This window comes from Cornus florida, unplaced genomic scaffold (genome assembly GCF_030987335.1).
Source record: "Cornus florida cultivar Cherokee Brave unplaced genomic scaffold, ASM3098733v1 CherokeeBrave_3.0.0_Hap2_Chr01, whole genome shotgun sequence".
NCBI classification, from domain to species: Eukaryota; Viridiplantae; Streptophyta; class Magnoliopsida; order Cornales; family Cornaceae; genus Cornus; species Cornus florida.
Window position 1 is genome coordinate 101,772,595 of NW_026775571.1, and position 16,899 is coordinate 101,789,493.

General features: G+C 33.7%; 1 protein-coding gene across 1 annotated transcript; it reads right to left on the reverse strand.

Moving 5' to 3' along the window:
- Positions 1-3,348: 3,348 nt before the first annotated feature.
- On the reverse strand, positions 3,349-4,480 carry LOC132279121 (senescence-specific cysteine protease SAG39-like). The gene is made up of 2 exons (XM_059781053.1): positions 4,042-4,480; positions 3,349-3,944 (listed from the first exon to the last, which is right to left on the reverse strand). The coding sequence occupies exons 1-2, from the start codon at positions 4,478-4,480 to the stop codon at positions 3,349-3,351; spliced, it is 1,035 nt and encodes a 344-aa protein (XP_059637036.1).
- Between the last annotated feature and the right edge of the window lie 12,419 nt (positions 4,481-16,899).

A 16,899-nucleotide genomic window follows, 5' to 3' on the forward strand; every position in this document is an offset into this window, starting at 1 on the left:
ATATGAAATTGTAAACCTAGGTGTAGTTCTAAATTTTTTTTTTTTAAAGGGTAAATTACACTCAGACTCTCTAAGGTTAGGTCATATTTTAGATAGACGAAGATTTTGATTTTAACTTTTACTTACACCACAATTTACTTTTTGCCATCAACATGCACATTATCCCTTTTAACCTCAATTTTTTAATACAAAATATATATACTTTTAAATGACCAAAAAAAAAACCCTATATATATAGACATGAAAATGCTATTTTGAACGACTACTGTTCACCAAAAAAAAAAAAAAATTTGACAAATATGTGTCAATTGTTGATTTGTTCACTACCCTTTTGCCCTTTCTTCAGTCTCTCTCTGCTGCAACCCTGTCATCTCTCTCTCTCTTATCTTTCTTGCGGCATCCCGTCACCACCATCATCATTGTCACAATTAAGTCTGCTGATTCCTCTACCGTCAAAACCTCTTCCTCTTCCATCACCCCCATCACCAAGGCGAGCCCACCAAGGACAGGATCGCCGGGAACTTCCAACGACAAACTAAAACTGAGCTATGAGCAAAGATGATTGACATCGGCTAAGAAAGAATTTATCGGCAAGGAAATGGGCCTGTCTTTCCCAATGAGCAAGCGACAAGTAAGGCGCACGGTGAAACGACGGTGCAAGGAACAACTGTCTGATGAACGCCAAAAGAGAAAAGGATGATGAACGATGATGAGTGGGCTGTTCGGTGGTGAAGCGGCATAGAGCTCTGAAGAAACCATCGACGAAGAGCAAGAAGGATTGTGCTCGGTCGACGGCGAGCATGGGATGGTAGGGACTGATGGCGGTTTATAGGTTCAGCGAGAACAACGAATTAGCGATGGTGAAGTAACCGAAGATGATGGAGCACGTTGGTGCTGTTTTTGGTGGCTGTTGTGGACTGGTTTCTTCATCTTGCTAAGTTGCTCCATCTTCGTCTTCAACTGACCGTCGTCTTCAACTTGCCCCAATATTCTCCTCCACATCTCTCCATCAAACCCCCTAATTTTTCAACCCAAGAAGGCCAAGGATGATTCTCGACATTAATACCGTCTGTAATTTGGCCGGAACTACTCATCGCCGACAATAAAACAGTACCGGGGAAACAGAAGAGAGTTAGGGTTGCAGCGTTGGTGATGTGGGATTTGGGTAATGGATTAGTAGGATTAGAGATAATGATGGTCTGAGGAGAAGGAAGAAGAGGAGAGAGAGAAGGCCATGTGGAAAAACATATGGGTAGTTTGGTCAAAAAAAGAGTCAATAGGAGGTCAAAAGATAGCATAGTCATTTAACACCTCAAAAGTTAATGACCTCAAAAATACTCTGACCCATCAAAAATTGACATTTAAGGTGTAATTGAAATGTTAAACCACTAATTCAAATATAAGTGAAATCTAAAACTAAAATGTTAATCTAACTAAAACAAAATCTAACCTAAAAGGGTTTGAGTATAATTTATACTTATTTATTTATTTAATAGTTTTTATCATTGGAACAAATAGAAATGCAAGCAAAATAATAATCTAACAATAGTTAAATTAATATTAATCATTTGATTAGACTAGGTCAAAGATTACGCAATATCTTTAATTAGAATGAATAATTAAATATATCAAGGGTTGTGTTGATTGATGAACCCTAGATCTTTTAACATTTTATGGAAGAGTCTCAATCCTCCTCTATAAATGCAGAGAAAGAAGGTTGGAGTCCATCATCCGATTTCCAGATAGAAAATTAGAGGGTTGAAGGTTGTCTCGTATCAGAATATATATAAAGAACTTTCCCCAAATGTTGATTTTAAATAGATTTTTCATATTCGGGTATCTCTCCTATCAATTTATGCATTTAGAGCACTGAGTTCAATTTGTGTTAAAATTGCTTACGGTGTATGAATTCATTTCTCCATTTTAGTACTAGAAGTTTTATTTTGAAAGACTAATGTAAGAAGATGACAACCAATGAGATTTTATGTTGTCTATGTACCGGTAGAATTATTGTTTTGATAAACTTTCTTGTTGTGTATGGAAGCATCAAGTCAGCCCTTTGGGATTAGAATTGGAGGGAATTAAGCTTAAAATTTCAACTAAATTCCTTCCAATTCTTAACTCAAGGTGCTGACTTGATGCTTCCATACACAACAAGAAAGTTTATCAAAACAATAATTCTACCGGTACATAGACAACATAAAATCTCATTGGTTGTCATCTTCTTACATTAGTCTTTCAAAATAAAACTTCTAGTACTAAAATGGAGAAATGAATTCATACACCGTAAGCAATTTTAACACAAATTGAACTCAGTGCTCTAAATGCATAAATTGATAGGAGAGATACCCGAATATGAAAAATCTATTTAAAATCAACATTTGGGGAAAGTTCTTTATATATATTCTGATACGAGACAACCTTCAACCCTCTAATTTTCTATCTGGAAATCGGATGATGGACTCCAACCTTCTTTCTCTGCATTTATAGAGGTCTTTGGGATTAGAATTGGAGGGAATTAAGCTTAAAATTTCAACTAAATTCCTTCCAATTCTTAACTCAAGGTGCCGATTCAGTCCTCCCAAACATTGCATTCAGGTAATTAATAACTAAGAGGCAAAATTGGAACTTATCTAATTTTTTCAACCTTTGAACCTGAACCAAAAAATATAAGCAAACATTACACTTTATGGCCTTTGAGTGATACAGGCAACCTATTACCTCAACTCAAAGGAAATTTAGCTACTCAAAACGCTGAATTTATTATATACTTAATGGCTTGAACCGTTATCGTAATAAATTAATTCAATGTGAGATTACTGAAATTTTATCTGAAAATTTTAGAAAGATGATTGAAATATACTCACAGAATTAACTGTATTTAACTTAAAATTGCTTTGTTTTGGACTATTTCGATAGGCTTGAGGGTTTTGACATACTGGCCAAGAGTTTGTCATTTGGATTGATAAGTATAAAACCTATACAAGATTTTAGAACTCTTTTATAGCCTTGAGACATGTTTGTCATTAGGTTTGCTTTTTAGGACTCTTTTGGCACGTCAATTTCATTGAGACAAAAATATTTCATTCAAATTACTAAGTGTTCGGGTTTTAATACTTGTAGCATTTGCAATCATGCAAGAATGGAAAAAGCTTGGGGTGTAATTACAGAAAAAACAGATATATACTTTTAAAGTTTCATTAATAAGCTTTTACAATTTATATACATAGGAAATGCTTCACACACATTTTCAAATAAGTAACACGTACAACATATATTTAAGCAAATAGAATTTGCTGAAACCACAATGGATTTCTAAGATGGAGGAGGGTACCCACCCATATATCATTAGCATTTTACTACAGTAGGATATGAAGAATCCATGGCAATGCCACAAGTGCCTTCCTTAGCAGCAATGTCTCTTTCCATCATAATATATCCCTTATCACCCCACATAGTACCCCATGAATTCTTGACTAACCAATACTTGGTCCCGTCAGCAGTTGTCCCATACCCAACTGCAGTAACACCATGGTCTAATTCAGTACCACAATATCCGGTGAAAACCCCGGACGAGTAAAACTGGAAGGCTGCTCCACTAGCATCAATGGAAACTGAAATTGGTTGATTCGCCACAGCCTTCAGCAGTGCCGCCTCACTGTTGGCAGGCACCTTTTCGTAGCCTGTGATCTTCGCTGCAGGGGTCTCCTCCTTAGTCTTGCAAGTCCCATCTGTTCCATCGTATGGGTATGTTGCTTCAGTGGAAATGCCTTTGTTTTTTATAATGAATTCGAAGGCATCTTCCATGTAACCACCTTCGCAGCCTTGATCCACACCTTTGTCACAGTCCACCAGTTCTTGCTCCGACAATGAGATCAACTTAGTGGTTGTGAGCTGATTAATCCCTTCTGTAGCAGCTATTGCTGAAAAGGCCCAGCAACTTCCTGTTGAATGATTAACAATAGTACTAGTCATGAGAAAAAATTTTAAGGATGTTTGTGAAAAACATAAGTTAGACAATTAGGTGGAATATTGTCTTACCACATTGACCTTGATCCTTAACGGGTGTGACAGCCCCTTTTTTCCTCCAGTCCATGCTAGATGGGACTGCGGTCACATTTTCATACCTAAACGAAGTTGCTTTAGATGGCCTTAAATTTGAAGAATTGATCTTGAAACCATTACGAGATGCCTGGAATTCTTCATTAGTTTGGTCAGCAAACTGATTGATGCCCAGCTTGTATGGTCTGTTCCCGGCATTGTTGAAGGATTCTATGAACTCCACGTTGTCCTTGAATATCTTGAAACGCCTTTCCTTCTCTGCGTTGTCCTTGTACACACGTCCATAGAGAGCCATCCATTGCTCGTGCTTCTCTAGCATGGATGCTTCATAGAGTGTACGCGACACTGCTTGAGAAGCCCACAGCCCCAAAATTAACAAAGTAGCAATGACAAATTTTTGGTTGTGTGTTAAAGCCATAGTGAAACTTGAAATGGCTAAGTAGTGATGGTGTTATGAGTAGATACAATTCCATGTCTGCGAGAGTTTGGTATTTATAGTAGTTGATGCATTCTCTTGAAGTTTTTGCTTTCTCAAATTGCATTTTTGTTCCGATGTGAATCTTGCGATTGAGAAGGATATAATCCTCTAGTTTGCCAGGAAAATTGTAATGACTTGGACAACCAATTTCAGTACCGTAAACGCTGCCCCATTAAAACTAGATTTTATTTTATTAGATTAATCTATTACCCTGACAAAATAGTTTTCTACCGCATAGAAACTTATTCAATAGTCCTTGTTTTGTGAGGAAAAAACAGTATGTTTTATTAAATAAATATTAAAGATGTAAGTTTTTGTTGTATTGTTTGTATTTACTTTGTGTCTAGCTGAAACTTATTTTTCCTGGCTTGTTCCTGAGCCTTGTAGAATAATACATTTGAATAGAAAGTAGTTTCAAATGTGACATTTTTTATTTATTTTTATATATGTGACTTTAATTGGAAGAAATTCCTATCTTTCCAAACAACCTCATTTTATCACATGAAGTTTAATATTAGGAAATGCAGCATAAAAGGCACCATCAACTTTCAAAGTTTTGTTTCAAAAAAAAAAAAAAAGGGGGAGAGAAAAACAACTTCATTTCTCTAAGATTTGTGACCTGATATGAAAAGAATCAGGTGAATTACTTACAGGGCAATGAGCGGAGTGAGAAGAGATATATTATCGTTCGATAAGAATTTTTCTTCCAAGGAAGAACAATAAGGTTGAAAAGGAAGTAGATTCAAGCTGCATGTTTGGTTTAATTTTTTATGAATATTTAAAATAACAGATAAAAAATAGTTTAAAAATTCATTTAGTTGACAGTTTCTAATGAAGACCTAATTTCAGACATGTCTGTATTGGTCATCTCAAAACTTTTTTTTTTTTAAAATGATTTTTTTTAAAAATAGTAAATAAACAAAAATGGTCCTAAATCTTAGTAGACTATTTTTTTATCTTAGCTTGGGAAAACGTTGACAACCAAACCTTCTTTCTGGTTCAGCAATCCAGTGGAGGTCATTAGCCCAGCTGGATTCAGTTAAGGACTCCTGTTTATCATGGAAGTATTGGTGCTCAAATGTAAAATATATTGATGAATATAAGAAATTGGAAAATAGGGATCAACTGCTGGCCTTTAAGCTATATGCTAGAACGTATGGAAAGTAATCTTTAAGGACAAAAGGATAAGTGAAACAGTGATAGTAGGCAAAGCAGTGAATCAGTTTCATCAATATATGAAGGCAATATTAAGCACAGACGGAGAATATAATAGAGGAGATTCTGCTGCTAATAAGGTCCCTTTAACTATGTGAAATTCAACTTCGATGCGATTCTCAGTGCAATATCTGGAGAATTGGGCGGGGGTATAATGGTTACAGATTCAACTGGCTCTGTATTATGCAAAAGTGGCTGAAGGTTTAACTTTTGCTATACCCTGTGAATGATAGTTCTGGAAGGTGATGCTTAGTCTGAGTGTTTTTGGCTGTTAGAGGTTTAAAAGGTAGCTCATTGTTATAAAAGCAGTTGTGGAAGATGTTGAGAAGCTTTTGCATTTTAACAAGGAATTCAAATTGGACTTTGTGATAGCAAGAGAAGGCAACATGGCTGCCCATTTCCTTCGTAAATGGAAACTTTAAACTACTGTTGTAGAGGACAGGTTGCTGAAGGAAGTGAGAGTGCTTTCAGATTGTATGTAACTTTTTTTAACGCAAACTAATTATTATTATTTTTTGAGTTTAGACCAACCCGAATCCAATTTGAGACTGTCGACTTAGGTCTAATTTAATTGTTTAATGGTTTGAACAAATAGGAGTTTATGAATTCCTTTGTGCCTTCTATGAAAAGGGGTATAGTTGTAAAATCATTATAATAATTTCTTTTTCTTTCTTTTTCCAAACATAATTATTATCATTTTATTTCTTTTCTTTTAATAATCAGTTAAGCAAGACAAACAATTAATACTATTCTTTTTTTTCCTTCTTTTTACTTTTCCCTCAAAACTAATGCATATTTTCCTTTCTTTGTAATGTTTATGATTTTTATATATATATATATATATAAATTGTGGAGGAAAAATTTAAAAGAGGTAGATATTTCATTAGTGGTGGGACCCACCATTTCAACCTTTAGTTGCCAATAGGCCATTTCAAGCCTCATTTCTTTCTCTCTCCCCGGCAGGCTCATTCTCCTTCTCCTTTTCTTTTTTCTTTTTCTTTTCTATAAAGCTTCAAGCTTTGATTTCACTCTCATCTTTGTCAATTAGGTAGAACCTTGTGAAGCAAAGTCCGAGAGTTCGTCGAGGCCATCGATTTGATAGGAGCCAAGCACCATTTAGCCCAACTCTTGGATTTCGAAATTAGGGTTTGAATTTGGAGATTTTGGGGCTTTTCTTCAATTAAGAAGTAAGGGTGTTCTAATCTACAATTTTTTTGTATAAAAATTTTTGAATACAAATAAACTCATAGATCCAATGCATAAATTTAATAAGAAAACATACCCGATATGAAACTCAGTATGAAAATATATTTAAGAGAATTACAACGGAAACAATCTACAACCCTCTCCTATGTCTGCAAAATCGGATCATGGTCTCCAAGGCCTTTTACACATATATATAGTGAGGGTTGGGACCGTTTCATTCATACGTGAAGAGATGTGTGATTCCATCAACTGACACAACTCTTTACATGTGACTATTAATTCTAAGAGTGCAACCTCTCTTATATGTATATATAAACAATATATTTAATTAATTATTGATAGACTACTAATTTGCTTAGATTCTCCCACTTAGTCTAACAATAATTAATTCTAATCACTTTAAGATATAAAAAAATATGATCATGAGTGCACTCCAGAAATTAATCTATATATTGACAAACAGCACCTCTATAATTCAATTTTGGAGTCCCTTCGAGTCTACAAATATGGGATCAAAGGTGTCATTATTTCATTAATGATATAAGATACCAATGGTCACTGATATTAATAAACTCAACTCCAAAGTCACATATATACAATATGTGAAAATATTTTAATAAAATATTCATTCCATGCATCGGTCCTACTGTATCTTAATAAGGACACACCGTGTCTCAAAACTAGACACTTGAGTCATAAATTTTCCATAAACATGCGCACTAATATGGAAAATCGAGTATATGATGATAATAATTGTGATCACAAAATAAAATTGTCTTTACCTGAGCCAAATACAACCTCCCACTAACTAAGTAAATTAATTTTGTCAAAGAGAAATATGCATGCTTACTGTAACATTAGCGGCAAACCCTTAGTCATGGGATCAACAATCATTTGTTGTGTACTAATGTACTTAATAAACATTAACTGGTTCTAAATCCTCTATTTCGCAACAAGGTATTAACCGTCATATGTTAGACCAACTTGAACTCTTGTTGTTTCTTTAATACAAAACTGTAACGGAATTATTGATCTGAAGTCCAAAACTGATATTTTGTAATGCATGAAACGTGGCCTTATAATATGAAAATAAAATCCGCTTCCATCAATTATAATAAAAGTAAAATAATACTTAAGGTGGATTTGTATACTATCCTGACAACCAGCAAAGTCAGTTTTTTCCTCCACCCCAAACTTGTCGGTCTTATCATAAAACATATGGTTCTTAATCATTTGCAGATACCTTATAAATTTCTTTACCACTCACTATAGATCCAAACCAGGATCACTGTGATATCTGCCTAATTTTACAATAGCAAATGCTATATTATAGTTAACCATATGCAAAACCTGAGCATACATTAGGTTCCCAAAGGCATAGAAAATGTCTTTAATCTAATACTGCTATAGATTTTTTCTTGGTAATTGGATTACCAAATTTCTCAACCTTTTACAATGGGTGCAATTCTACATCTACAGTGTTATATGTCAAATACTTTCAGAACTTTATATTAGTAGATTCTTTGTGACAATTCAAGAATTTCACAAGATTCATTTAGGTGAAACTTAATGCCAATAAAGAGGCTTCACCAACACATTCATCTTAAATATTTGAGATAAATTGTTTAATCTATATGTAAAATAATGTCACAACTATCATTTACATTTAACACAAAGATGAATTTTACTGCCACTGACTTTGAGAATAAGTAAAGCCATACATTTATAGTTTAATTAATGGGAATGTCAACTAAACTTTCCAGAGTTAATTAAATAATGCCTCAAAACAATTAACTCTGACTGGAATCAACATAGTATATAATAATATTTCCTTTGGGCCAAAATTATCATATGTTAGTCTCCCACTGGTGAAATAATTTTCACCTTTGAAGCTAATAAATCATAGAAAACACAATAACAACTTATACTCCTATTAGCGTAGTGAGTCATCAATTGTGTCTTCTACACTAATTACCTCAATCCGCTTAGTTAGACAAACTTAATGACCCACCTTTGGGCTTGATCATTGCTCGTCTTTACTAATCGCCAACACAATTCTTTAAATTTAACAAAATAATAATTTTGCAACTAACTACAAATATCATTAAAATTTTCACGAGTGTGCCACTTTGGTAACTAAACACTCAATCAAACTTAATGACACTTGTGCTTAAAATTGCAAAATATGATTCAATTTTCCCGAATGAATCAAACATATACATATACATATTATGCAACAATTTATAACATAAGGCACATGCATAATTTTGTATATAATTTCAATAACATGTATAATTTCATAAACTTATATGCTATGAAATTTTAAATTAATCATTGATTATACCATATATATCATCAAAGATATAAAACATTCAACTAGTGAAAATAACAGATATAGAAATGGCATATTTATGAAAATTATTAAAGCACTAAATCAAATCTCAACCCTTAAAATTTATGCATGTTATAAAATAAAGAATCTTATGTGTCATATAATGTAAGAAATTTCTAATAGAATCGTGTACGCTCTAATTGAGTCTGCTATGGGTCTATAGCAAAACACCTCTAGAATACCACATGCATTACTCTTAGTGCATAGACCGCAAATACAAGTGCATGCAACACGCATAATCAACAGCTGCATAGACACGTCTATTGGTTGAAACCCAAAAGAGACGCTTATTGGTTGAAACCCAAAAGACACGCCTATTGGTTGAAATCCAAAAGACATGACTATTGGTTTAAACCATGACTATTAATTTCATAAGACATGACTATTGATTAAAAATCAAAGACATGACATCCATATATATATATATATATCGAATAAATATTTGTGACCCAAACTAAAACATGCCATGGTACATTGTTGTATGAGTGGTACTATTTCACTTACAACTGTCATAAACATTCGTGTCCTCTTGATATTATTGACAGTACGTAACACTGGTACATGAATTGCTATGCCTAACGTGATATGTATGACACCTAAAGAAGCGACATTTATTACATTTGTAACATTACATCTATAACGTGATTAAATTTATTTACTTTTAAATAGGATTCTCTTTAGAATGAGTCATTCATTGTAAAGAAATTAGAGAGACGTAATAATAAATAACTACGTGTGTAGGAAAATATTCATGTTGTTGTGATAAACACCCCAAAACAAAAAAATGTTGTTGCCATCAGCATGTTAACCGTGCATGGAAAATATTCACGTTAAAGCAACTGTGTGGTGACACTCGTATAGAGACTGATTTATATATTTCATATTTCAGTATTAGCATAAATTTTGAAGACTTTGTACGTACATGTTTGTAATATAGTACAAGCATACTAAATATGCTTTCCACACATATGGAATTTACGTATATACATATTTTAACACGATATATATACATGAAATACAGATTATATATATATACATGAAATAAAGATTATATATATATATATATATATATATTCTGTATCCTTATCCATCTCAAACATGTATTGTATATAAGTATTATACTATACTATTAACAATATAGTGTTAACAAATAAATCAAATTTATACATCATAGTCCATGTTGGCTCTGATACCACATGTAAGAAATTTTGAATACAAATAAACTCATGAATCCAATGCATAAATTTAATAAGAAAACATACCCGATATGAAACTTAGAATGAAAATCTATTTAAGAGAACTACAACGAAAACAATCTTCAACCCTCTCCTATGTCTGCAAAATCGGATGATGGACTCCAGGGCTTTTATGCATATATATAGTGAGGGTTGGGACCGTTTCATTCATACTTGAAGAAATGTGTGGTTTTATCAACCGACATAACTCTTTATATGTGACTATTAATTCTAAGGGTGCAACCTCTCTTATATGTATATATAAATAATATATTTAATTAATTATTGATAAACTATTAGTTTGCTTAGACTTTGGTCCTTTGTGAATTTTTTTCCTTTAAATTTGATCCTAAGCATGCTAATTTTTGATTACCTAGTTTGTGGTTGTTGTAATTATATGTAATCAAAATGATAAATGTGTTCAATGTGTTATTTGAGTTCATATACATGACTATTTTCGTTACGGTGAATGAGCATACTTAGTGTTAACATTTTGTATGTCCTATGATTTTTTTCTTCATGCATCCATTGGGAAAGAAAATGGGAAAAGTGTTTTAAAACAAATGAAATTATTTTGGGAAAAGTGTTTTTTTTTCTAGAAGTGGTTGCGAAAACCGGACGCCTAGGAGGGGCCTAGTGGTCCGTGTTGTTAGTGTGGTTTAGAGGAAGTTAGAGGGAGACTCTAGTGTGGTTGAGTTACCTAGGCCCAGACGACGCCATAGAGGTGCCATGTGGTCCGGGAAAGCGAGCCAATCATTCCCTCGTGGCGCCATAGAGATGCTATGGGCCGGATTGTATTAACGGTTTGGAACGACAAAAAAGAATTATTCTGGAAAATTGAGAGCGACATTGGCATGACATTGCATTTCATTAGCATATTTGGTGTATTTGTGATTGGATGACATTTATTTATACACTTCTTTGTGATTACTGATGTGCATTTCCTATGGTATGATCCCGCCTACTTTTTACCTATTCTTTGCGTGGATTTATGGGGTCATAAGAAGTGTGTCTTAAACACTTCCTACCGAGCTTATGTTCACCCCATTATCTTAACATTTTTCAGGTTTGGAAAAAGAAGTAGTGGACGACAATCCACCACAAATCTAGATTGGATCGGGATTATCATTTTGTGGTCTTTTGTGTAGAAACATGAACCATATTCTCTTGTAATGACTAAGTGTAGCTTGTATAATGTTGTAGTAGTGGATGTTATAGAAACAAATGTAATCTTAATTATTTTGTAAAACATTAGTTTAATTTGTATAATGTTGTAAGTTACGAATTATTAAATTTTAGTTATATTTCATGGACTGTAACTTGATGTAATTAAAGTGCGTTCCTTGTTTGGATGAGATGGAGGAACGGGACATTTTTATATGTATGTAATCATCTTTGGAATGTGGTATAATATTTGTATTGTGTGTTGGGACATGATAGATTAGTTTTAAGGCCAAGTGAGGCCGTTACATTTTTATATATTTCAACAGATTGTAGAGAGACTTTTTCTGTGAAGGTCATGCCAAAATTTTATATATTATTATTATTATTTTGATATCCTTTTGGGTTCTAACATTCTAATCGTGGTATACTGATAATATAGAATGATCAACTAATTAAATAATCACATTTGCTAAATAAATACATTTTTTATATATATGATATTGATAACAGATGATACATGCTTCGTTCAATTAAATTGATTCAACTTACATAAAATATAAAATTGTTATAATTAAATTCAAAGTAGAATGGGGATGGTTTAAGTTTTGAGCACGGCTATATGTGATTGTGTTTTTATTTTATTTTATTGTTTTGTTAAAAGGTCTTTCTAATTGAATATCCTCCACTGGTATTAGTCCCATGAGAGAATGTAATTGTGTTTCTGGACAATGAAAAAAAACATAGACCTTACATATAAGCAACTCACCCAATATCTTTATAATCTATACCTGCCCTACCACATTTAGGGAGCTGAAACACTTGGTAAAAACAAAAAACAAAGAATAATATTTATTGATGGGTAAGATTGATAGTAAAAATAATAACTACAAGAAAAAATTATCAAACAAAATTTTATAAAGTTTTAAGAATTTCAATTATCTAAGAGCCAAATATATATATATATATATATATATATATATATATATATATTATCATAAAATTGAACCAAACAGGCTCCATGTTTTTAGGTAGTTTAATTGAGAATCGGATAGGAACGAAGTGAGAGAATAAAAACTAGTGTCATGTAAGCCTGGGTATCCTCCTTTACCCTGTTTATATTGCATAATTTTTTAGGGGCAAAATGGGTATGTGGGTGTATTTGTTATCAATCATTTTAGGTTTGCCTATAAAGAAAAAGAAAAGGAAAATAAAAATTGATTTTGAATTTTTTTTTTTTTTTTTTTCTGTCATTGGCAAGAAACTCATATACACTCACTTTGTTCATTTGAAGATTCAAATCCTCACCATATACTTTGAAAGATAGATGAGATACCACTTAATCACAAGACCTTGGTGGAAAATAAAAAGTGATGGTAAAGGTTATAATGAAAAGTGTTGGGTTAATTGAATTTTCAGAAAAAATATAAAAAAAAAAAAGAAAAAAATTAAAAAGTGTTGGGTAGGATCTTTTTTTTTTTTTTTTAAAAAAATAAATTTTTTTTTCTTGGGCCTTCACTAATGGACGGCCCGAAAATTTATTCTGAGGGCCTCATCAGCATTTGTATACATGGCCTTACATGATATTTCTCATTTTCTCTAATTTTCTAAGCTTATTATTTGTATCATTGCATTGTAGCTTCATGCAATAGCAAAAGTTTATACCATCATAATGTTAAAACTTGTTGAAGTACGAGATACTCACTTTGCACAAATTTTGAAAAAGAGTATATCTATTCTTTTCTGGGTTAAAAGGTAATGTTTATTAAGTTTATTTTTCTTAGTTACTTGTTTAATATGATATGATTGAAATTTCTTGTTGTAATTTGGGTTGCTCAATCTAAATTAACCTTAATTTTTGTAGACTTTTTCAGAAATTTTAAAGTCTTAGATAGACTTAGGTTTAAAATTTGTGTTTTCCTTAAGTTATACCAATCCGAATCTAATATGAAATTGTCAACCTAGGTTTACTTTTAAATTTTTATTTTTATTTTTATTTTTTTTTAGGATAAATTACACTCAGACCCCCTGAAGTTAGGTCATATTTCAGCTAGATGAAGATTTTGATTTTAACTTTCACTTACATCACAATTTACTTTTTGCCATTTGACACATGCAAATTAACCCTTTTACCCTCAAATATTTAATACAAAATAAATATAATTTTAAATGACAAAACCCCCCTATCTCTCGCTCTCTCTCTCTCTCTATATATATATATATATATATATATATATATATATGAAAATGGTATTTTGAACGACTACTATTCACCCAAAAAAAAAAAAAAACCCAACAAATATGTGTTAATTGTTGACTTGCTCACTATCCTTTTCTTCAGTCTCTCTCTGCTGCAACCCTGTCATCTCTCTCTCTTCTCTTTCCTGCGGTGTCCCGTCACCACCATCATCATTGTCACAATCAAGTCTGCTAATTCCTCCACCGTCGAAACCCCTTCCTCCTCCATCACTCCCACCACCGAGGCAAGGCCACCAAGGACAGGATCGCCGGGAACTTCCGGGGATAAATTGAAACTTAGTTACACGCAAAGATGATTGACGTTGACTAGGAAAGAATTTACTGGCAAGGAAATGGGTCTGTCTTTCCCAACGAGCAAGCGGCGAGTAAGGCGCACGGTGAAACGGTGATGCAAGGAACAACTGTCTGATGAATGCCAAATAAGAAAAGGATGATGAACTACGATGAGTGGTCTGTTCAGTGGTGAAGCGGGTTCACTTGTCTGCCAATGCTTAAACTTGGTGGTGACCACGGATGAAGCGACATAGAGCTCTGAAGAAACCACCGACGAAGAACAAGAAAGATTGTGCTCGATCGACGGCGAGCACGGGATGGTAGAGACTGACGACGGTCTATGGGTTCGGCGAGACCAACGAATTGGCGACAGTGAAGTAACCTAAGATGATGGAGCACGATGGTGCTGTTTTTGGTGGCTGTTGTGGATTGGTTTCTTCATCTTGCCGCGTTGCTCCATCTTCATCTTCAATTGACCGCCGTCTTCATCTTCATCATCAACTTGGCCCAATTTTCTCCTCCACATCTCTCCATTAAACCCCCTAATTTTTTAACTCAAGAAGGCGAAGGATGATTCTTGACATTAATACCGTTTGTAATTTGGCCGGAACTACTCATCGCCGACAATAAAACAGTACCGGGAAATAAGAAGAGAGTTATGTAACGACCCGAACCCGGGGGTTCGAATCGTTAACCGGGTCCTTATCTGAACCCAAGGTCAACTAAAGACAACACCATCTTTTCCTACGTCAATACTTGACACACAAGTCAATCCAGGGTCTAAAATACTCCAAAGGCACAACTTTACAAAGGTGGTCAAATGTACAAGTCAAAGGGGAACCTAGGGTTTCGGTCGACTGATGGTGAGGGTCAGCCGGCCGAAACTAGGCCCCTGAACCCTGAACTCACTAGAATGGCCTCTGACTGTGTTCAATAAAACCCAAACCTACACTGGACCTATTTTGCAATCTAATTCTGAATTCACAGCATCAGGATACAACCTTATATAATTGATAGGCGTCATTGATTGAACAAAATAAATTTCATTTCCCATTCATCATTAAATAATTACATAGTCTTAATTTGCATCAAATTGCCATAAAGTTTATAGTTACAATGTATGGTCTTGGTTTACTAAATGTATACACCCCACTAAGAGTTGAGACGTTATAAAAGAATGGTGAATATACAAAAGGTGACAAAATTGGACTTCTAGTCCTCCTTGGCCTTGTGATAAGTAGGCATCCACTACTTTCTCCCCGAGTCTTGAAAAATGTTAAATATGAAGGGGTGAGCGAATTGCTCAGTATGTAGTATCTAGGACACACCTCTTGTGACCCCCTAAATCCAAACAACGAATAGAATAATATGGAACGGGATCATGCTATGTCGGGAAAAGTACAACATCAGTTTCAAGTTCAAAACATACAATGTCGTGCCATGAAATGTAATGCCATGTATGTTATTCCCCATTTTTAAAATCATCCATCACTTCACAAACTGTTAATATAACCCGTCTGTTGGTGTCTCCGCAGCGATACGAGAGAAAGATTGGCTACTGACCCTGACCCTTGGTACCTTCGTGGCGTCATTTGGGGCCCAGATAGCTTAACCACACTAAGGTGTTTCCCCTCATTCTCTCTAGATTACATTAGCACACCGGTCCTTTGGTGACTCCGCAACGACCGAGTTTTCTCAAAACCATTTAATTAAATTTCTTCCCAAAAACCCATTTCTTTTTCCGATTGAAATAACTTTGCCCATTTTCATGTCCAATGCTATGAATGCATGTCACATACTTTGCCATTTCCATGGAAATAAAGAAATTTCTACTACATAATTTAACATGCTTCCATATAGTCATTTCTAGCAAGATAGTAAACATCATCGCATGGAAATTTACATTTAGGCATGCTATTCATACAATTTAATTAATACACATAATCATAGATTTCATCTACAACAATAAATTTCATTTTCAAGGCAATCAATTCAAATTAAGCATGTTAATTTGCACAATATTAACTACACACAAAATCATATACTTCATATACACAATTAAATCACTTTAGAGTAAAATCAACACAAATTAACATGCTAGGACACTAATTAAGTAAAATTAACTCACGAAGGTGCAAGATTGTGTGGGTTATAGACCCCTACCTCAAGATTATGCAAAACCCCCAAATTAGTGCCCTAAATCTCGAAAATCAAAGAATACACCAAACTAGAAATTGCTCCAATCAACTCATAGATCTCGCCGTGATCTTCAATTTGCCGCAAACGGCATTAAAAAATACCAAGTATTGAGGGAGATATCAAGGATCAAAGCATTGAAGGAAAAAGAAAAGAAAAATGAAGTTTGAGAGGAAAAGAGAGATACCAGTGGGAGAGAGAAAGTGAAGAATGGAAATGAGGCTTAAAATGCCTCTTGGTCTATCTTTAACATAGATGTGGATCCCAATACTTTTCTTTTATTTTTTCTTTTTCTTTTATTTTCATTTTACACCACATATATATGTACATAATTAAATAATTTCACAACCTTATATAACACATTAAATAAAATAAATATGATGCAAATGGACCCAATTAAAACCCCGTATAAAATAATTCTG